The sequence below is a fragment of the Drosophila melanogaster genome, chromosome 2R (assembly GCF_000001215.4).
Source record: "Drosophila melanogaster chromosome 2R".
NCBI lineage: Eukaryota > Metazoa > Arthropoda > Insecta > Diptera > Drosophilidae > Drosophila > Drosophila melanogaster.
The window spans coordinates 23,925,077-23,946,951 of NT_033778.4; the positions used below are offsets into that span (position 1 = coordinate 23,925,077).

Below are 21,875 nucleotides of genomic sequence, written 5' to 3' on the forward strand. Positions count from 1 at the left end.
GTTTATCATTTGGTCTACATCTACACACATACCCTGGCCGCGTCGCTTGGAAACGGAGTAAACAGCGTTTGCAAGATACTTTACCTGTCTTTCTACAATCGCGACGTAAAATCAGATGCATCTGGCAGATTGACCAACACTGCTACTCGATGGTTTCTCCCCACTTTTGTTATTTCAACCGTGGCGAGTTGTACGTTCTATTACCTCGGATGGCTTAGAAACTGTGTGGTCGAAACAGAAACGATCCAAGCTCCAGAAAATACTCGAAATAAGTGTGAAAAACTGTATAGATCCTCGGAAAATACACCATTCATGAATCCGGAATCGAGGGACCTGGATTTGAGAAAGGTGCGAGTGCTGGCCTGCCATCGAAGGTGGCTCTGTTTATTTTGAACACGCAAGCAACTTTCGGTATCCAGCTAACAAAAGAATCTAAACATATGCATCTGGGTTGATCCGAGTGACATGTACCCCATTCATTGATTGACCATTTTCTCTGCCACAGGGCGATGTCGAGAGGCCGCACTTCGAGGCGGTTACCACACTGTCCGACTCGCAGGCGATCCGGAGCGTCGACTTTCATCCGAATGGAAAGTTGTACGCGGTGGGCTCCAACTCCAAGACCTTCCGCATCTGCCAGTACCCCGCGCTGTCCAAGCTGAGGTAATTAAATCGCAGTGTGTCGCAACTCGTCTTTGCCTTCAACTCGTTTCCCATCCCAATCCCATGCAGACATGGACACCAGGCAGCGGTGTATCCCCCGTCCGTTCTCTGCAAGCGCACGAAACACCATCGGGGCTCCATATACTGCACCTGCTGGTCACGGGATGGGGAGCTAATTGCCACCGGATCGAACGACAAGACCATCAAGTACATGCGCTTCAACAACGACACCAACCAGCTGGTGGGACACGAGATGGAGCTGAACATGCACGACGGCACGGTGCGGGACATGTGCTTCCTGGACGACTCGTCCACCAAGTCCCGGCTGCTGGCGAGCGGCGGCGCCGGGGACTGCAAGATCTACATCACAGACTGCGGAACCGGCACTCCCTTCCAGGCCTACAGTGGTCATACTGGCCACATCCTGTCCCTCTACAGCTGGAACAACGCGATGTTCGTGTCGGGATCGCAGGTGAGTCGGGGGAAGATCCTTCCCAGCCTGTCCCAGCTATAACCATATGCGATGATCTCTTTCAGGATCAAACGATACGTTTCTGGGATCTGCGAGTGAATGTCTCTGTGAATACGCTGGATAACGATCGAAAGGATGGTGGTCTGGAGAGCTCCGCTGTAACCGCGGTCTGTGTAGATCCCACCGGCAGGCTGCTAGTCTCTGGGCACGCTGACAGCTCCTGTACTCTGTACGACATCCGTGGCAACCGGCCCATTCAGCGCTTCTATCCGCACACCGCTGAAATAAGGTAGTAGAGCTATCCTCTCCCGCTTGGCATTTGGTAAAATTGGCTTTCACTTCCCCAAAGGTGCGTCCGATTCTCCCCATCCGCCTACTACATGCTGACGTGCAGCTACGACAACTCGATCCGGCTGACGGACCTGCAAGGCGACCTGGCCCACGAGCTGTCCTCCGTGGTGGTGGCGGAGCACAAGGACAAGGCCATCACCATCCGATGGCATCCGACCGAGTTCTCCTTCATCTCCACGTCGGCGGACAAGACGGCCACCCTCTGGGCGCTGCCGCCCTCGTAGCTCCGTGGTCCAATGTTCCGGTCCAGTGGCGGCTTTAAATTCGTTGTCGATATTGTACTTCCGCAGAATAGTTCAGACTGATCTAATTTATTGAATAAACCCATTCCAACAGATAAAGGAAAATGAAACAGGGCCGTTCTAATTTATATATTTGGTATATATTTATTTAAATCCGTTCTTACTAACCCACAGTTCCATTAATATTTTACTTTCTAAGGCAAATAAATTGATTTATGTTGGATTTAATGTTGCAGTTGCAAGTAACAGGGCTGGCTTAGCGATTAATACACGAATGATAAAGGCAGGAAAACTCGTCCTCCTTCACATTCACTTTCACATTCGTATCGGCTTTGGTGGTCCAAACCTCTACATCCTGTCGACGACGACATCAGGAACTACAATTTCGGGGCGAATACGGATTATTACGTGGCGATTCTCGATCGGAGGGAGGGATTAACCAACGCAAGAGCAAACCAAAACTCGTGGGGGAAATGGCGATGGAGTGGCACTGGGTACCAGTTAAGCGGCATCTTCCGAAATTCTGGAATTTGGCAGCATCGGTGGGGGATCGTACTTACAGCCTAGTGGTTTGGAGTTTCTTGGGGGAGATGTTTGAGTGTGCTTGATTCTCTACTTGGATTGGAGGCGGGGCGGGAGAAATTGAATTGAGTAGAGTAGAGTACACAGGCCGGGTTCGGATTTCTTGTTTTATTGTTTCGTTTACGTTTAGATATCTTACATGCTGAATTTCAAATCTGTGTTTTCTCGGTTATGCCGGCGAGTGCGATGGCAATGTACTAGACCATAATGTACAGCAATTGTTCTTTTCTACATTCACATCGACATGTCGCACCCGGACATAATATAATAACTGCACGTACTTTTCTAAAGCAGGGATGGATTCAATTTGTGTTATGGTAACTAATCGGGGTCCAGTTAATGAAATCTGGGGTTGACTGTATAAAATAAAACAATAGTTCATTGAGAGATGGTAGGTAGGTTGCTTTGTAGGTGGGCAGTTGGGTACGAATAGGTCGTCGGCCAAGGAGGATTCAGGTGTACCAACGGGTCACGTGCATCGTGCAAGCAAACGTAACTTAGAAATAGGAATAGAAACGGGGAGCAGCGAACATAAGCGTTGGCAACTTGGGCCTCGTGGATCCCAGTCGTCCGGTTTCGTAGAGCCAGCACGTTTTAGTTCTGCATAATTTATTTCTTTAATGTTAGGTGTAGGTAATTTTTTGTTTAATCAATTCACAGCGTCTCTAATTGTATAACAGAGTAAATTATGTATAATGTTAATTTAAGTAGGTATTCTATAGAATGATAGAAGGATTACTTAACTCCTTACAACTGAGACTTGAGACTGACATAAGATAAGTTACACATGTTCTTTCATCAAAAGGTCCCCAATATTTTCTATTTTCTATACGGCTAGGCTAGGCTAGGCTATTCGGCTGCATGCCTTATCCATTATGTACGATCGCCATTTATGTACCCGATCCTAATCATTTGCTCATACATGTACATACAATACAATACGAATGGAGACGGAAATGGACACCGAGACGCTGTTGCGGCGCCACGCCCAGATCTGGGGAGTCATTATCTACTTAATATCTTGTGCTCAATAAAATTCTTACAGTAATGGAATGAACGAACCAATATTTGCATTCGGTAAATACTCGTGGGGGATTCAATGGATTCAATTACGTTAAACAAGCCCAGGGATAGGACGATACTCTTGAAACATTAGGACGCTCGCTTGGTGGAATCGTTTAAACATCAACGCACAGATTCGACTTGGAAAGGTTATGGGTATTGTGGGTTCTACTTAATGGGATTAAACAAAAATTTTGTTCTTCTGCATAGTTAAGCCTACACTTTAGTATTCCAGTTACTAAACACAGAAACGAAATGGTTAAGTTACAAAAGTTTGGTTCAATACAAACAGACATCTCATTTCCAGAGACTTGGATTTCCCTACACGGTTCTTTTGGCAACCCGGTGAAATTAAATGACGAAAACTAACTAATGCATTCGAATGTGCCGGTGTGGAACTTTCTTATGTATATAGAGCATTGTATGTACAAAAAGCAATCCTGCTAAATTTAATATAGTAATATACAAACACAGATATCTATAGGGTAGGGTATACGCGTGTTAGATAAATCGTTAGCTCATAGAAAATATTGATCATTTAACGCTGTTTGTTCAAAGCCAAAAGCCAGGAGCGAGTCAGTCGGCCCATCTTTTGGTGCCACCAGTCAATTCTGTGACACCGGGTGGAAATCAGTAGTTGCAGTTGGGAACAAACTTCATGGGGTTAAAGTCGTTACGTTAGATGTATATAATTGTGGGTTCTTGTTTCTGTTTATATTTAGTAACATTTTATACTAGAAATTAGAATAATGAAGTTGGGCTTATGGATTATAATTATATTCTTAAAGCATCATAGCGTACAGCAGGCCAAAGAAGACAGCCCACATTAACACAATCCCATGCATCTTATATATAGGACTCTCACCATCTGCGATTTTTCTAGCAACAAACTTCAATGTCTCATCTAATAAAACTACAGGAATTGAGAATTTCATCACAGTTATCCATTCTTCTGCAGACAACGGTGTCACTTGGAAGACGGTCTGTGGGTAAAACGATACTGGCATTAGTTTCCGCGGCGCAGAAGGGCTTATCATTGCCAAATACTTACGGAGAGGACATCGACGTAAAGAATAACAAAGTGAAGAGTGAAGGAGAGTGCCATTGATCCAATCAGCCACAGGTTGCACCATGGGGGCATGGTAATCAGCGACTGGTTCTCGGACAAGCTGTTTAAACAAAGGCGATCGGTTCGTATCTATCGTGCCGTCCATCATTCGTTATCTCACTCACCTGTTCATTGCGTTCAACATTTCGATTGTCACCAGCACGGACAGAGCCATGGTCATCGCATGGGGGTCGCTGAAGATCTTGCAGTCAACGCCCTTGAACTCGTCGCCACCGCCCAAGCAGGACAGATGGTGGGTCAGCTGCCAGTAGGACAGTTTGGGTCCCTCATCAGAGAACACGAACCACCAGGCGGCGGCACCGACGGTGGCAGCGCCGACATAGAATCCAATAGCCATGTAACTAAAAGTTCGATTGAGGCCAAGTTAATACCGATTAAAGGATGTGTGCTTTTTGAGTAACCCACCGGAAGAACAACCATCCGGAAATGAGACCCTCATCGGCCTTCCTGGGGGGCTTCTCCATGATATCCAGATCAGGGGGGTTGAAGCCCAGAGCGGTGGCTGGGAGACCATCAGTAACCTGTGACCAAGTACCTATTACTAACCATTTTAAGTAGTAAATACCCCATCAAGACGTACCAAGTTAACCCAGAGCAGCTGGACGGGAATCAGAGCCTCGGGCAGGCCAAGGGCAGCAGTAAGGAAGATGGAGACGACCTCACCAATGTTCGAAGAGATGAGGTAGCGGATGAACTGTTTCATGTTGTTGTAGATAGCGCGACCTTCTTCAACGGCAGACACGATGGAGGAGAAGTTGTCGTCAGCCAGCACCATTTCGGCGGCAGACTTGGCGACGGCGGTACCAGAGCCCATGGCAATACCGATCTCAGCCTTCTTCAGGGCGGGGGCGTCGTTCACACCATCACCAGTCATAGCGGAGATTTCGTTCATGCTCTGCAGGAACTCAACAATCTTGGACTTGTGCTGGGGCTCCACGCGGGAGAAGAGGCGGGAGCGGGCGACGGCAGCCTTTTGTTCGGTGGGGGAAAGGTCGTCGAATTCACGACCCGAGTAGGACTTGCCAGTGGTGTCCTCATCCTCGGCGAATACACCGATTCTGCGGCAGATAGCCTCGGCAGTGGCCTTGTTGTCGCCGGTGATCACAATAACACGAATACCGGCGGCACGGCAGCGGACAATGGAATCGAAAACTTCCTTACGGGGGGGATCCAACATGCCCACAACACCGACGAAGGTCAGGTTAACCTCATACTGGTAGAACTTGGTGGAGTCGCCCAGATCCATCTCGTCGGGCTTCATGGGGCTATCGGCAACGGCCAGAGCCAGGCAGCGAAGGGTGTCGCGTCCAGTACCGTACTGGCCGGTCAGGGCGAGGATCTTGGCCTTCAGGGCCGAGGTCAGAGGAACCTTGGTGGTGCCAACGCGGGCGTGTGTGCAACGCTCTAGAACACCCTCGGGGGCGCCCTTCACGAACAACTTGGGGCCAGTGCCCAGGCGGGAAGCCTTCAGGGGGGTGCAGTACGAGGACATGGATTTACGATCGCGAGAGAACTCCAGGGTGAATTCCTTCTTCCACTTGGTTTCGATCTCACCGCGGCAGGCGATGGCAGCCGAGCGGCGGTCCAGGCCAGACTTGTTCACGCTGAAGCTGTTCAGTTTCTCAGCCAGCACAATCAGGGCGGTCTCAGTGGCTTCGCCGACCTTCTCGAAGGCCTGCTTGAACTCATTGTAATCAATGGCGGAGTCGTTGCACATGATGCAGATGGTGGACAGTTCCTGCAGGGTATCGTAGTCAGCAGCCTTGATGCGCTGACCGTTGAGGAAGACCTCGCCGATGGGCTCGTAGGTGGAGCCGGTCATCTCGAATTCGAGGAAGCTGCTGTCGTTGCCTTCAACCTTGTCGAAGATGAACATGCGGGAAACGGACATTTGGTTGGTGGTGAGTGTGCCGGTCTTATCAGAGCAGATGACAGATGTGCAGCCCAGGGTCTCCACGGAGGGCAGGGAGCGGACGATGGCATTCTTCTTGGCCATGCGGCGGGTGCCCAGAGCCAGACAGGTGGTGATGACGGCGGGCAGACCCTCGGGGATGGCAGCCACAGCCAGAGCGACGGCGATCTTGAAGTAGTAGATGGCACCCTTGATCCAGGAGCCTCCGTGAGCGGGGTCGTTGAAGTGGCCGATGTTGATGGCCCACACGGCAACGCAAATGACGGAAATGACCTTGGACAGCTGCTCACCGAACTCGTCCAGTTTCTGCTGCAGGGGGGTCTTGATCTCCTCGGTCTCGGACATCTCAGTACGGATCTTGCCGATGGCGGTGCTCAGGCCAGTGCCGATGACGACGCCACGGGCCTTGCCGGCTGCGACGTTGGTGCCGGAGAACAGGATGTTCTTCTTGTCCTGGTTGACGGCGCGGGGATCGGGGATGGCATCGGTGTGCTTGATGACGGAGACCGACTCACCGGTGAGGATGGACTGATCGATCCTAAGGGTGGTCGAGTAGATGTGGGTGATACGGATATCGGCAGGGATCTTGTCACCGACAGACACCTCAACCAGGTCACCGGGCACGATCTCTTTCGCGCGCACCTTCTGGATGCCGGACTTGTCCTGGCGCACCACCTTGCCCATCTCAGGCTCGTACTCCTTGAGGGCCTCAATGGCCGACTCGGCGTTACGCTCCTGCCATACTCCCACCACGGCGTTGGCTATCAGGATAAGTAAAATAACTAGGGGCTCTACAAATGCAGTGAACGTTTCCTCGTGTTCCTCAAACAGGGCGAGAACCTGGGGATTGCAGAGGGGAAGAGTGTGGTCGTAACTAAGTTTTTGAGGGTGGGTTTCTTTGTGCTGCTGCACTTACAAATGAGATGATGGCTGCCAACAGCAGAATCTTCACCAGCAGATCGTCGAACTGCTCCAAGACCAGCTGCCAGATGCTCTTTCCTGTGGAATACAATCGTTATTATAATGTATGCATACAGTGAAGTGGGGGTGGGGGGCAGGGGATCTGCTCGGGTTGTGTTCGCACCTTCCTCAGTCGGCAACTCTGTAACGATAAGAAAACAAACACGTCAGTCGATTCGGTCTCGGAATGTGGAGGGGAATTACGCGCGACTCTCACCATTGGGTCCGTATTTCTTCTGGTTAGCCTTGATCTGGTCGAGGGTTAAGCCGCGCTCGGGGTCCGTTCCGAAGAAGTTGAGGGACTGTTCGACGGTTTTCGAGTGACCGTCTTCCATCTTGATTCGTTATCCTCTTCGTTCAGTGGCCTGTGTCCAGATTCCGGGGCGATTCAGGTGGGGATTTGAAAGTAGACACAAGGCAAGGGGCTCATTTTAATTCTCTGGCAGGGCTATTTAGCTATTTTGCCGTTTTCTGGGCTCTATTCAACGACTGACTGGAATAGCAAGTGTGTATGCACGTATGTATGCACATACATCTGTACTGGCATGTACGTTTGCAGTTAAAACTACCTCATTAGGTTCTGAATAAGTGGTCGTACATGTGCATGTGCACGGCACTCGGCTCACGGGTACTTTCCAACATACGCACATACACAGGTGCTACATGCTAATTCCCCGATTTCAGGCACTTCTGATCGGGCCCGGACTGGCCACTAAAGTCGCGCAGTTATCGCGCCAACTTAGGATCGGATTGTGCGGATCGGGTCGGAGAATATGCTGGAATATTGCATTACTATGATGGGCTGTTACCCTGGCCAAATCGCTCCGCTTATGAGATTCACACACGTGTCACTTCGCACAACAGACGCAGTTTTCGTTTTTCTATTCTCAGTTTCTGCGGGGGATTGGGGGATCTGGTCCGTAATACGGGTGCTCTGCTCCTACGTTAACCTCGCTAAACGACGCACTGCGTGTGTTAAGTACTTTTTTCCACTGACTCTCTATATAATATAACCCATGGCGCTTTTTTCTGAATATGTGTGCTGATAACTATTGCACTAAGTACCAAGCCGCGATTTACTGCCTATCGCCGTTCTGCCTCACTATGACACGACATTATTCGCACAAGACAGGGCTGACTGAAAACGTATATCGTCCGAGTTACGTTATTTGTGCAGAGCTGCCTCTTTCTCCAACTTTTAAGAATTCTCAGTCCTGGCAATTATTAGATAATTATCCCACCTTTTAGCTCAGCTTCTACTGACGCGTTCAATTTGTGCTACTAAACTGCGATAGCCGGCGTTATCGATAACTGAGAATCTCAACTGCGATGGCTAACTGTTGAGTTTCCGTGTTCAGTAATACCGATAGCTGAGGTGATATAGGAATTTAAAACTAATCAAAGTTTCGAAGGAATTCAGCTGTGCTGGAAAGTTTCTTTATTGGAAAATACCTCTAACCTTATAAATCAAGTTGTTATTGCGATCGAAAACCAAATGTTTTTACTCCCTTCTGTGGTGTAAATCGAACTGAAATCCTTATCACGAATGCTTAAACTTATTTATACATTGTCATATTTTCACTTGGCAAGCGACAGAGACATCCGCACTATTTTGGCCACACAACAAGCAACACTATTCTTTTCGCGCATTTTGTGCTCAAATTAATGAGATCGAGATCAAGAGCCCGCAATAAATAGATCTGGGTGCCAGGTATTCGCCAGCAGCGACATTTTTAAATTTTAATTTTAATCTTTTTCGCGACCAGACACTAGAATCAGGCCATACGGGGAATTTTGAACGGCAGCCAACTCGCATAATACTTGAATATTACGCTGGCTACGTCACAGAATTACATACGTAACTTCTGATAACGAGGTTTCCACCAGTTGCCCGCCCACAAAAGGCGTTAGTTTTCAAAAAACTGTCAATCAATGCGCTCGAATACTACTTATATTTTGAGCACAGAGACGTGTGTTTCGAAAACATCTTCATGCATATAGCCTATATATACCCCTAAAATACACATGTGTGTGTGCATTATGGAGCAAAAAATCGCCTCTGTCCGAGATGGGCTAAAAATAGAGTCCTAGCACCCGAAAAATACAGCTCAATTCTGAACACTCGTAGATATAAAGATATGTACTAGGACCACATAAATAAGTTTGAGTACATATACAGAGAGACGATCGTAGGGAGAAAGATTCCTATTCTGCGCGGTTATATGTACGATTTAACGGCTTATGATATTGCGAGCAGAGATATCTCCATGCTAATGGATGTCGACACTTGTGCGATATGCTGCTTCCCACGTCCCCGAATCCGAATTTCTGATTGACAAGTCCACCGATGGGTTGTATAATAGTGGGTGGGTGGGTTCAAAAATAAGTACAAATGATTGGGCCATGATCCTGGGCTGAATGTACTTATAGAGCTACACGTTTCTGTAAAACTGTCTGTTGGTTTCAGGGATCTTTTGCAACTGAAAGGCAGTCAAATTCACTAACCGATGTAACCACCATTAAGCTATGAATGCGGGTAGTTAAGGAGTTCAAGAGATCGTGTGTTCTATGCTTGTTACAAGGGCTACAGGTACAGTACAAGACATGGATCTTTCGAATTTGGGTACGAATATATTCGCCACGGTTGCGGTTGTGGTTGCATAACCAGATTTTCAATCACAGATACATAGATCTCGGGCACTTGGAAAACTTTACATCTGTGTCGGATCGAATCTATTCGTGGAGTGCTCTCGTATTGGTGACATTCAAATTTTCGATACCATCCGGAGGTCGAGGTCACCGCCGAATCGTCGCCCTTACGGATATTTCATGTATGTAGATAGATCGAACTACGAGCTCTGGACGAGCTCCAGGGTGGCAAAGTAAACTGGGGGCAAACACTTTGAGTTTGAAGCACGGTTTTCGAGTGTAAGAAGCATGTTCGTATGTAGATATGTAGGCATTTCAATAACTTTTGGTTTCCAGGTTTTCTTTTCTTTTGAAAGCGCGCGGACGAATTTTCGATAGTTTTTAGGGGGGTTTATTTGCTTTACCCAATGGTTTTGGCAGTTTGGAGTAATTCACTGGCGTATTCGCTTTGCAGTTGTTGCAGAAAATCAACAAAACTTACAATTATTATTCCTAGCAAAAATTCCGTTATTATATAATAATTTATTTCAGTCGGAAGACCAAGACACAAAGATCGCGCTATTATAACGATCAACGGCAACTGAACGCAAGGAGAACGCTGCGCGATGAGAGTGTCTATTTGAATTACAAAATTCATATATTTTGGCAAAATTCCCAAAACTACATACACTCTCTATTTTGGCCCGGGAAAATACTTTTAGCACGCACAAACTTTTGAGCACTTACCACCTATCCAATCCAATCCAATGCGATCCGAATTCGAATGGTGGCGGTTCAGATCTGCTCGTGCAGCTCGTTCGTACCTCGACGAGGCAGATTCACCGTGGTCCCCCAGAGATTCGTATATGTGGCTAGGTATAGGTGGGAATACCACAATACCACGGGCACACGAGCTCCCCATCCACATACATACATACGTACATATGGCCGCCCGATCTCGGATCCGCGGGAGCGCACGGCCACGAAAGTCTAGAGCAATGGCAATGTGGCGATGCGAGATCACTTGTGGACGTGGATGTGGTTGTGGATGTGGATGTGCCTGGGAGTGTGAGTGCAGACGTATTCCGAGAAATGCACGTGTGTTTGTCTAATATTTAGAAAGTGGTATTTTTAAACCAATCTGGGGAAATTATGCTGGGTTGTGTGGAAGGGTTTGTCACTCAAAGGTGTTTCTACCTTCGGTGTCAGCCACTTCAAGTGGGTCAAGACTTGGGTCCTTTGGTGGGGGGATGGTTGGGAATGATGGCACTGGCACTGACGCATTCCACTTTCGCCGAGCTAGAATCCATCATAGTTATCCATAGCTGCTGCCCTTTGAATATTTTACTTGTCCTTGGCAAATACAACAGATCCCAAATCCCAGCCCAAATACTCATTTCCTCAATCTAGTTGATCTCGATCCATTAACAGCTGAAAGAGCATCCACCAGTCGGCCTGCGAACCCCTAGTTCTTCGTTTGGCTTTTCTGCCTTTTTCCCCAATTTCAGCAGAGACTGGCAGCCGTCGACTATTTTTATTTATAGGCTTGTAATGCCCCTACGGACTCGGACTCTCAGATATTGGCAAGAGCGCTCTCCGCACACGTTTCTGCCGTATGATATCCGCCATCAGCCATCCGCCTTGTGCAGCAGCTATTACGACTTTTCACAGAGACCCCCATAAATATGCATTTGGCTACTATTTTACCTCTATATGTCTAGGCCAGAACTTTTATAAGCTACCTATGTGTATATTTAAAAATGTTGATAAATGACAATGCAGCCAGGAATTTTGATTTATTTTGGGACTGGCAAATCTGGGTTTGATGCGGTTGTCAACCGCTGGATATTGTCTATTTAGGAACTCGGTATATGGTAATGGTTCCAGATTCCAGCAATCTCAAGCAATCAAGCGAAGTGATCATTTAAAAACAAATACAAACTGCAAAATAATGTTTTTTAACACTTAATTGCCTTATAAATGATAACTTTTATTGCATAATGCTCTGGCCAATCTTCCTTTATAAAAAAGGGATATTAAAGTAAAAACAGGCAAAATATATTGAATTCAAATGCATTTTGAATCATTTCATCAATCGGCAAAACACTACTTATGCTGCCTCTTATTACACAACCATTTGCCAATTATTCATTTTTTCATAATTTCAAATTGCGTAATAACAAAGAGAAGACATCGCCACCCTTAACATCAGATCAATCACCTAGCCAGTTCCTCCTAAAATCTCTACGTCACGAAAGTATTTAGGTCCAAAAATAGAGCCACAACTGAAAGTTATCACATACATTACTATTTACTTGCGTTAACATTTAGTATATTCTAATTGACAACTAAATATGTACATATTTCAAAGTCAGCTCTCGTGTAAGCATTTACGTTTTGGTGGAGAAAAGGTAGGAATCCTTTTGACCAGAAGTCAATTTCGCAGCATTCTCACTGCCCACAATGTTACTCAAGCTTAGCAGATCGTACTTTGTGTACAGGATACTGACGGACATTTCGTCCCCAAATCCATCGCGCGGATTTTGATTTGTCTTCAGCATCAGATTGATGATCTCGGAATAGAAGTGCGGAAAGTTGGGCGGCTGGTACATGATCAAGTTCCGGATGCCCTTAATCCGCGTGCGCCGGAAGAAGTGCGCTCTTTCCGAGTACAACAGAACAGATGCCCCGCTGTGGAAGAATATATCTCTCGCCCGGGAAATCTTTTCTTTCTTGGTGTACTCATTTATCTGCACAAAACTGACCATTTCGGTCTTGAAATGGTTGCGTATCCGTACGTAGTCAAAGTAGCTGGGCACGTATAGCATACAGTGCGAGAAACCGGGCTTACTGAATTGGGGCATAATATTCTTGACGAAGTACTGGAACCGATCGTCGAAGGTCGTCTCCACACTGGAGCAATTGATTAGGCGGAAAACCTGATGTATTGGAGTCAGAACGTTCCGGATGTCTCCGTGCTCGACGAGGTTCGAGTCTCGCACCTTTCCCTGGTAGTTGTTGCACTTGCTGTTGAACACTGCCCGGAACTCGGGCAGCTCGTGGGACGAGAAGAACAGGGTTTGGCGGTAGAAACTTGACGCTCCACTCAGGCACCACGTTCGTACCCTCTGGCAATTCGTATCGGGCAGCTTCTGCGGCTGCAGGTGCAGGTGGTCCAGGGAGTGCAGCAGGTTCTCCCAGTTCTGCGCCAGGAACAATTCGGCTTGGTCGATTATCAGCAGTTCAATGGAGTTCAAAAAGTCAAAATCGCTCTCCTTGTCCGTAACCAGCATTCTCAGTCCCAAGGGAGACGCGATCAACATGTCCGATGCGTTCATATCGGAGAATAGGGACATGGTTTTCTTTGTAAAACGAATACCTAGTTTGAAGTTGTCATCCGTGTTGCCACTGAATGTTTGCTCATAATCCATTGGCTTTGGGTTGGTTTTGGGGAAGTAAATCGTATTCCCGGAGTAATCTCCCAGGAAGCGTTCATAGTTCGCGATCGAGGTTTTCCTGGCCTGATCTGTGAAGGACATTTAATGGTAATACAGGTTCTTTGCTATCAACGGGTGACTTACCATCTTGACTGCCAAAGAGTAGATCTCCGAGTATATTTACAATCCTTAGAGCCGATTCCCTGAAGGGCACTACAAAAACGACCTTCATCCGCTTAAGCCCTTGGTCCCTGAAGCTCTCTGGTATAGAGATTTCGTTGGGCGACATTTTTTGTGACTTGGCCAAAGCCGAAACCTTTTCGTTGTTGCGCAATATCAGTGATCTGACTTTCAGCATGTGGTTCAGGGCGTGCAGGCAGTATACATAGCGAATATCCTCGGCATTGCCATGAGTTCGATGGGGATAGTATATATCTTGGTAGTTATTGGCGATGTAGAAGAGCTGGGACTGCAGGGCAGTGAGTGGCAGTTTGGCGTTTGCACAAATGGACGCCTTCACCTCCAACTTTTGCAGATCTTCCGTGCTTGCAATGTCCTTGGGCTCGCTGCAGTCGGGCTCCTTGAAGTCCTCAGTCAGTCGTGGTATATCGAACCTTACATTCCCCAGAGCGGACCAGTTCCTCTTGATTGTTTTAACATCCTTTCTCGCAATCAAATCGTTGATATTATCCGTAGATAGCTCAAAATCGAAGCGTTTCGAAAACGAATTGTATATTTCCAAGTCGACACCTAACTGCTCGGAACGCTTTTCCTTTTTGGGTTTGATCTTCCTGGGCACGGGAATAACGTGATCCTCTTCCTTCTCTGCTTTTGAGCGTAGGATGTCACCTGGAAACGATATTCTTAGTTAGTCATGGGCACATTTTTGTCCATTGCAAGGGCTACTTGTGGGTATGTTATTAACACCAGTTATGAGCTTTTTATAGAACTCAGTCTCGTCCACATCATCCTGGATCTCCGGCAACAGCTCCGCCACGGGCTCATATTCCTGTTTCGGTGCTGTGGGCATTCGTTCCCTGCGGTGGGACTCCTCCATTTGCTTGCTCCTCTGGATGAAACTGTAGTTCTTCGAGAATCTCTCATTTCGCCGGGCGGGCGTTGGTTTCTTGTAGGGCTTCGCCCTGTTCTTCGAGTGTTTTTGTTTCATTTTAAACTGTTTGTTACCGAGTATCTTTCGCACACACGTGTGGATCAACAAACATCTGGATTGGTGAAGGAATCCGATACACAGACATATCGATAGCTCCTAGAGATGGCGTGTGGTGAATTTAAAGCCGGTAAAGCTAATTCATTTGAAATTTATAATCTAAGCCATGTTTTTTTAGGAAATCACATAAATTTGCTATGAAACCCCAGTAGGTGACCAACGATGAATTGATTTCTGGCATATAAATATCAAAAAATTGTCTAAGATATGACTTTTGAAGCGGTCAAATATGGTGATTTTCCGATTTGAAGTACTGGGCGAACTGAAATCTCAGTAGGTGACCAGCCTAGTCCAAGTAAAATCAATATCATTGCACTAGAAAAATCATCTAAAAAAAATGCATACTTTTAAAATTATCGTTAGTTTACGAAAATTTTCTTCCGACCCAAAATGTTCAGCGCTTTCTGTACAAGAACGAAAGTATGCACTTATTTATTCGTCCAATTACAAGTAGATGGTTATTTATATTTAACAAGCTATTCACCTAAGATTAGCTTGAATACCTTATCATCACAGTTAAAGATTAATGTTAGGGAGCTAGTTTAAGTCTGCTTAATTGTCAGGAATCCCCCTGATGGCCCCTTATATCGATTCCTAAACCCAAGTTGGGGCTGTTCAGTATTTTTCCAGAGCCGGGCGGTATAAATTGCCGCTCCAGTGGCGGTCTTATTGCATTGAAGTTGGGCAATGGGAAGTGATCGCACGTTAAAAAAGCAAAAGATGTCGGTATTACAGGAACTCAAGAAAATCACCACAATTGTGGCTGACACCGGCGACTTTGAAGGTAAGTACGCACGCAAGGTATTTTTCTTAACAAGATGAGTCCGATTTCAAAGCTAGCGTAAGTTTGCCTCAAAAGTGGGAATCCAGAAATGCAACTAAAGCGAAATGCGAGTCTGAGCTCGAACATCCATACATATATAGAGCATACATAGAATCCGAGTCCAAAGATACATAGGATACATGGATTTATCCAAAAGATAAACATTAACGACGGGCCATCGGATCCGTCGTGTCTGCCGCAGTGAAGATCAAATAAAAGTGAAAAGCAAATCCGAGCTGACTTTAGTTTGACCTTTGGTGCTTACGTGTGTTAGAAATGTGACCGCTATAGTAAAGTGTACTATAGAATGCCACCAGAGATAAGGTTTCGGAGCAGAGTGCCAAACCTGCTCAGACATTTGAAAAGTTCAAAGATATTTTCGGTCGGGCGATTGAAAAATGAAAGTCGCTCAACAGGTTTCGAGGTCTTTCTAAAATTCGCAATGTAATTTGGCCCCGCACTTATGCAAATACTTTACACATTGCTTCCAGCCATCAACATCTATAAGCCCACGGATGCCACCACTAATCCCTCCCTCATCTTGTCCGCTTCGTCCATGGAGCGGTACCAGCCGCTGGTCCAAAAGGCGGTGGAATACGCCAAGGGCAAGAAGGGGTAAGCAGTTCACTTGGGTGTTTGCCACACAAAGCTACATAGAATACCATCGTTTGCAGCTCCGTGAGTGAGCAGGTGGCCGAGGCCATGGACTACCTGTGCGTGCTGTTCGGAACGGAAATCCTGAAGGTTGTGCCCGGTCGCGTTTCCACCGAGATCGATGCCCGCTTGTCCTTCGACACCAAGAAGAGCGTGGAGAAGGCCCTGAAGCTGATCGCCCTGTACAAATCCCTGGGCGTCGACAAGGAGCGAATTCTGATCAAGCTGGCGTCCACCTGGGAGGGCATCAAGGCGGCCGAGATCCTGGAGAACGAGCACGGTGTGCACTGCAACCTGACGCTCCTTTTCTCGTTCGCACAGGCCGTGGCTTGCGCCGAGGCCGGCGTGACCCTCATCTCCCCGTTCGTGGGCCGCATCCTGGACTGGTACGTGGCCAACACGGATACCAAGAAGTTCGAGGCGCTCAAGGACCCGGGCGTGATCTCCGTGACGAACATCTACAACTACTACAAGAAGTTCGGCTACAAGACCCTGGTCATGGGCGCCTCCTTCCGTAACGTGGGCGAAATCAAGGCCCTGGCTGGCTGCGATCTGCTTACCATCAGCCCAGCGCTGCTTAAGGAGCTGGAGAACGAGACCGAGTCGGTGGTCACCTACCTGTCCGTAAGCAACGCCAAGCTGCAGGACATCGAGAAGATCACCGTCGATGAGAGCCGGTTCCGCTGGCTGCTCAACGAGGACGCCATGGCCACCGACAAACTTTCCGAGGGCATCAGGAAGTTCGCCGTGGATACTGTTAAGCTGGAGAATTTGATTAAGACCTATCTTAAGTAGATGTTCCTCTGGGTCCGCTAGCAGGTGGAGGATGAATACATTCGTTTTTGAAAAAGACAATGATTTTATACTTTAATAAACACTACAATTAAAAGAGATGACAAGATTCAGTTGGGAGTTATGGAAATTATTAAATGGGTGAATAGGTTTGGCATGCAAATAGCATGATTACTCGTTGCAGATATGGATACGAATAATAAATACTAAAAGTTTACAAAATAAATAAAATTTGCAAATTATATCACAGATAAAGATACTTTTTTTTTGATACCTTATCATAACAACTTCAAACATGTTTTCTACACGCCCGTGTAGAATATCTATGTAAGCCTGTAGAGACGGCTGCTTATGTAAAGTATCGGACGGGTGTTTCTGGATTTCGCTATTCTACATAGCTCGGGATACTTTATTTTATTATTAATATTCGCTAAAATAGCACATCGTCATTTGGCATAGATGTTTTTGGCCCAGTAACATATCTATCTACATCACCGCCCGCACTATCCGATAGGCAGACTGACTATCGATAAAAGTATCTACTTCGTTGCATCCCTAGGTTGATACATAAAATAAAAAATATATAAAAAGTGAGTTAGTACTGGTATTAAAAGTAATTTTTAAGCTACAAATTGATGAATTGCGAGCACACAGAGACTAAGAACATTGGGAATCCGGAAAACAGTGGCTGGCGCGTCGGGTGCGATAGAATTGCCTGTTTTTCAGACCCCAAAAGTCGCTCCCAACCGAGTCGTGCACCTATAGTCTTGGCCCGAAGTTGCTCCCATGAATAAAAATGTTCGGTAATTTCACGGTAAACAATAACCATTGTCGAACGCAGGGAATAGTCGCGTTCGCACACGTAATTGCCATCGCGCAGAGATGTGATTCGCCCCTGCAGCCCCTCGATCTCGACCGACCTCCCGATTTTCGGACGTCCTGCGTCCTGCGACCTGCGACCTGCGTCCCATGTCCTTAAACCTGAAATCAGTGAAAAATCGTTCGCGCATGAATATCCAAAATACAATCCCATCCATCGAATTCAATCCATTCGAATCCAAACCAATCCAAGCAGATGCGTTGCGATGCGATTCCATTCCATTCGATTCGATTCGATCCGATTCGCGATGGTATAGGTATAATATAGTTTTTCTAACCAAGTGTCAAAGAAATGGCAAATATTTCGGATTCGGAGGCACGGAGCACTACGTATTGATATATGTACATACATTTATTTATGTACATCCATCCATTCACACATGCGAACCGAGAACTTGTGTATATATCTAAATACATACGCACGTATATACGAGTAGATACACAACGGTGTGTACTCATATCTGTGAGATATATATGTGCCCGTGTCCGTGTCCGTGCCCGCTTAGATCCCGATTCCGATGCCGATGAATTTATGTACATATATTTACATTAAAATCTGCATATCTGCCATATCTGGCATATCTGCCACCACCCCCTCCGCCTATATAGGTATATGTGTAGGGTATAGTACGTTCATCTTCCTGCGACTCCCGTCGGTCGGCAATAATTGCTAGATTAAATACTCTTAATATTCGCGTGCCTACACTCATCCGTAAACCCACATACGAGCTAATCGAATCCGAATCCGCGTATCGGACCCATCCATTCCATTCGAGCCTCAACTGCAGATGGAATTATGTTGGGTTGGTATCTCTATATACATGCGTACCTGCTGCCCAGTATGCGCGAGAGTGCCACCCTCTCCGCCCCCTTCTTCACCTGTTACACTACGCCGATGTTGTGGATGTCGATGTGAATGAGAATGTGAATATGGCTGTGAATATGGATGTGAATATGAATGTGATGAATTCCAATCGTCCGACGCGAATGTCCAACGCGAATGAACGCGCGTTGCGTGGAGTAATTTTTGATTTTGATTTTCATTCCGATTCCGATGCTATGCGAGCGCTTTTGGGACCCGAAACCCAGTGACTCACGGGACTTTCGTGGGCGGCAATGTCAGCGGCGTCGCCTTGGCTTAGTAGGCACCCATTTTGGTCGCTACACTCGCGCGTACGCGGATGATATGGGGGCACTGAAGTGGATTCGGGATTCTATGCAATCGAAATGGGTTTCTGCTGGAGAATCTCAGTTAGTGGGAATAGAAAGCTCGAGGATCGTTAGTTCTGAAAGTTCTGTTACTCATTTTTCCATCTACTATACCATTGTACGAATGCAGCCTGCTGCAGAGATCCACTGAAGCGCTGAGCCAACGCCAACGGTGGTGCCACTGAGATCGGAGATCGGAGATCGCAGACCGGAGACCGACGAGCACACAAGGGATTGTGGTTTGATCCGAGGAACCCAAGCACTCAGCTATACTGGAGCAGAACGGAGAAAGCACAAGGGGTGCCGAGTCGCCCGACGCGAACCAGGAAAACCGAGCGACGTGTTGGTGGACCCCGTGGGCTGCGATGGGTTGCTTTGGGTCGCCCACCTCCAAGCAGTCGGACGTGAACTCGGAGGACTCGAAGAGCCAGAAGCGCCGGAGCGATGCAATATCTAGACAGTTGCAGAAGGACAAACAGCTCTACAGGGCCACACACAGGCTGCTCCTCCTGGGGGCGGGCGAGTCCGGCAAATCAACCATAGTCAAGCAAATGCGAATATTGCATGTCGACGGATTTTCTGACTCGGAAAAGAAACAGAAAATTGATGATATTAAAAAGAATATTCGAGACGCTATCTTGGTGAGTTCCATCCCGCCGGCCATCTAAGCCCAAACACTTGCTTAACTCCTTGCCAATCCCTTACAGACTATTACAGGAGCCATGAGCACACTTAATCCACCTGTAGCTTTAGAAAAGAAGGAAAATGAACCCAGAGTGGAGTACATTCAGGATTATGCATCTAGTAAGAGCCTCTGCCGCCCCAACTTAAGTTGTTATCAACCATTATCTGCCCCGCAGGTCCGGACTTTAATTATCCTCCTGAATTTTATGAACATACAGAAGAACTATGGAAAGACAAGGGCGTTCTTCAAACCTATGAGAGGTCGAATGAGTATCAATTAATCGATTGTGCGAAATAGTAAGTAATGCCCACCCACATTTAACATCCTGCCATCGATGTGTTGAGCCAAACGAATAGTTCTTGTAGCACTACAAACAGATTTAATTGTTTAATTTAATTCATCTCGGAGTGCATGCCAATTGTTCTGAAAGCTTAACTATGTGTTTCACTTGGAAGTGCAGAAATTCAATGCGTTGGATCGAAAGTATGCAACTTTTAATTCTAACAAGTAATCCGCTTGATGAAGTAAACTTTAAATATCGTCGCTTTGCTGCAGTATGACTATCTGAAAGTAGAACCACAACCTAAACCTACTTTCGCATTCCATATCTGTCTGTCTGTACAATAATTACTACAATATATGGGTTTTAGAATGAGTCCAATTCTTAAAAGGAGCTAGTAGTCGAAGTAGTACCAACTACGCCATGCACATAGAAGTATCGTAACGATCATACTTTTCCAAGTTGAGAAGGCTTTTTGTTTAATTCCCCGAAGAAACAAGTTGCTAAACACCAAGTCCCAATTTTCCGTAGTTTATGCCAGCTAATCCGCATTTGTACTTGTATCTAAGCTTGATTAAGGCACTGAAACCGAATTTGTACTTACTTCTACACTTGATATTCTGCTTTGAAGCTTCCTGGACCGAGTGAGCACAATCAAGAATCCAAACTACACCCCTAATGAGCAGGATATTCTTCGGTGCCGTGTTTTGACTTCTGGAATATTTGAAACAAGATTTCAAGTGGACAAAGTAAACTTTCAGTAAGTGTAATCCCAAGTGATATCGCAATATTTTAGTTTCTATTCCATTCTAATGATGTGCATTCGCGTGCAGCATGTTCGATGTCGGTGGCCAGCGGGACGAGCGTAGGAAATGGATTCAGTGTTTCAATGATGTAACTGCTATCATATTCGTAACTGCGTGCTCAAGTTATAACATGGTTTTGCGGGAAGATCCCACCCAGAACCGACTTCGAGAATCTTTGGATTTGTTCAAGAGTATTTGGAACAACAGGTGAACCGAGCAATTTGGCGCCATCTCGACAAATGGAAACTAACGAGTTGTTCTTTCAGATGGCTTCGCACGATTTCTATTATACTATTTTTAAATAAGCAAGATTTGTTAGCAGAGAAAATTAAGGCTGGAAAAAGTAAATTGTCGGAATATTTCTCCGAGTTTAACAAATACCAAACGCCAAGTAAGTAAAATAGTATAACCCATAGTAGAGGCCAATTGAGGGCGAGGGAGTCATCAGATCAACCGACTCAGATCTGGCCAAGAAATTCGCAATTCCTTTTCAAATTTGCAAACCGTGCCCAAGTTAACTTAAGAAATTTAATGGATAATGTATTTTGTCTAATTTCAAATGTGCTGTCGACACAGGTGACGCAATAATGGAATCCAATGATGACCCAGAAGTAATACGAGCAAAATATTTCATACGAGACGAGTTTCTGGTGGGTTATATCACATCTCCGTTTCTTCCTCCACCTATCTAACTAGCCTTAATCCTTAATGGGATCTCTTTCTTATATAGCGTATATCTACCGCTAGCGGAGACGGAAAACACTACTGCTATCCACATTTCACATGCGCCGTTGACACAGAAAACATTAAACGTGTGTTTAATGATTGCAGAGACATTATTCAAAGGATGCACCTTCGTCAATATGAATTGTTATAGGTTATCCCCATCGCCGTAATGCAAGTAAATAAAAATATTAATGACTTACTGTTTTAAATATAATTATCAAATGTAATTTGTATTTAAATAGTCCCTTGATTAAAACAAAAAATTCGCTGCATTTAGATCTGGTATGACCTTTCACAAAACTCAACATTAAAGAATAATAAATAAACATGTTAATAACAGACACGCTTGTTTCGA

General features: G+C 46.1%; 5 protein-coding genes across 18 annotated transcripts; 3 read left to right on the top strand and 2 right to left on the bottom strand.

The window, feature by feature from the left end:
* On the bottom strand, positions 1-10,808 carry SERCA (Sarco/endoplasmic reticulum Ca(2+)-ATPase). Of its 9 annotated transcripts, none has more exons than NM_001299867.1 (9): positions 7,591-8,368; positions 7,498-7,515; positions 7,330-7,412; positions 5,082-7,253; positions 4,907-5,022; positions 4,606-4,842; positions 4,424-4,541; positions 4,238-4,355; positions 1-2,666 (listed from the first exon to the last, which is right to left on the bottom strand). In NM_001299867.1, exons 1-9 carry the CDS (start codon positions 7,706-7,708, stop codon positions 2,647-2,649), a joined length of 3,000 nt encoding a protein of 999 aa, NP_001286796.1. In that variant the 5' UTR covers positions 7,709-8,368; the 3' UTR covers positions 1-2,646. The 9 variants fall into 9 exon arrangements, with proteins under 9 accessions (NP_001286796.1, NP_476832.1, NP_726387.1 ...); NM_057484.3 differs by having other exon boundaries at positions 1,856-2,105; NM_166639.2 differs by having other exon boundaries at positions 2,406-4,355; positions 7,591-7,738; positions 8,183-8,368.
* CG2812 (uncharacterized protein) lies at positions 160-1,835 on the top strand. Its single transcript, NM_138006.2, has 5 exons — positions 160-348; positions 506-663; positions 733-1,135; positions 1,201-1,424; positions 1,485-1,835. The coding sequence occupies exons 1-5, from the start codon at positions 313-315 to the stop codon at positions 1,708-1,710; spliced, it is 1,047 nt and encodes a 348-aa protein (NP_611850.1). The 5' UTR covers positions 160-312; the 3' UTR covers positions 1,711-1,835.
* A 1,192-nt stretch (positions 10,809-12,000) lies between the features above and the next one.
* CG3735 (uncharacterized protein) lies at positions 12,001-14,678 on the bottom strand. Of its 2 annotated transcripts, none has more exons than NM_001299868.1 (3): positions 14,345-14,678; positions 13,583-14,287; positions 12,001-13,527 (listed from the first exon to the last, which is right to left on the bottom strand). In NM_001299868.1, the coding sequence occupies exons 1-3, from the start codon at positions 14,604-14,606 to the stop codon at positions 12,392-12,394; spliced, it is 2,103 nt and encodes a 700-aa protein (NP_001286797.1). In that variant the 5' UTR covers positions 14,607-14,678; the 3' UTR covers positions 12,001-12,391. The 2 variants fall into 2 exon arrangements, with proteins under 2 accessions (NP_001286797.1, NP_611851.1); NM_138007.3 differs by having other exon boundaries at positions 12,319-13,527.
* A 655-nt stretch (positions 14,679-15,333) lies between these two features.
* Positions 15,334-17,038, top strand: Taldo (Transaldolase). Its single transcript, NM_079111.3, has 3 exons — positions 15,334-15,450; positions 15,981-16,104; positions 16,164-17,038. Exons 1-3 carry the CDS (start codon positions 15,354-15,356, stop codon positions 16,936-16,938), a joined length of 996 nt encoding a protein of 331 aa, NP_523835.2. The 5' UTR covers positions 15,334-15,353; the 3' UTR covers positions 16,939-17,038.
* Positions 17,039-17,461: 423 nt separating this feature from the next.
* Positions 17,462-21,860, top strand: Galphas (G protein alpha subunit s). Of its 5 annotated transcripts, none has more exon segments than NM_058157.5 (9): positions 17,462-17,738; positions 19,154-19,664; positions 19,731-19,827; positions 19,884-20,004; positions 20,620-20,748; positions 20,822-21,001; positions 21,061-21,185; positions 21,362-21,444; positions 21,525-21,860. In NM_058157.5, coding segments are annotated over 8 exon segments (1,158 nt in total). In that variant the 5' UTR covers positions 17,462-17,738; positions 19,154-19,388; the 3' UTR covers positions 21,672-21,860.
* The last annotated feature ends 15 nt before the right edge of the window (positions 21,861-21,875 follow it).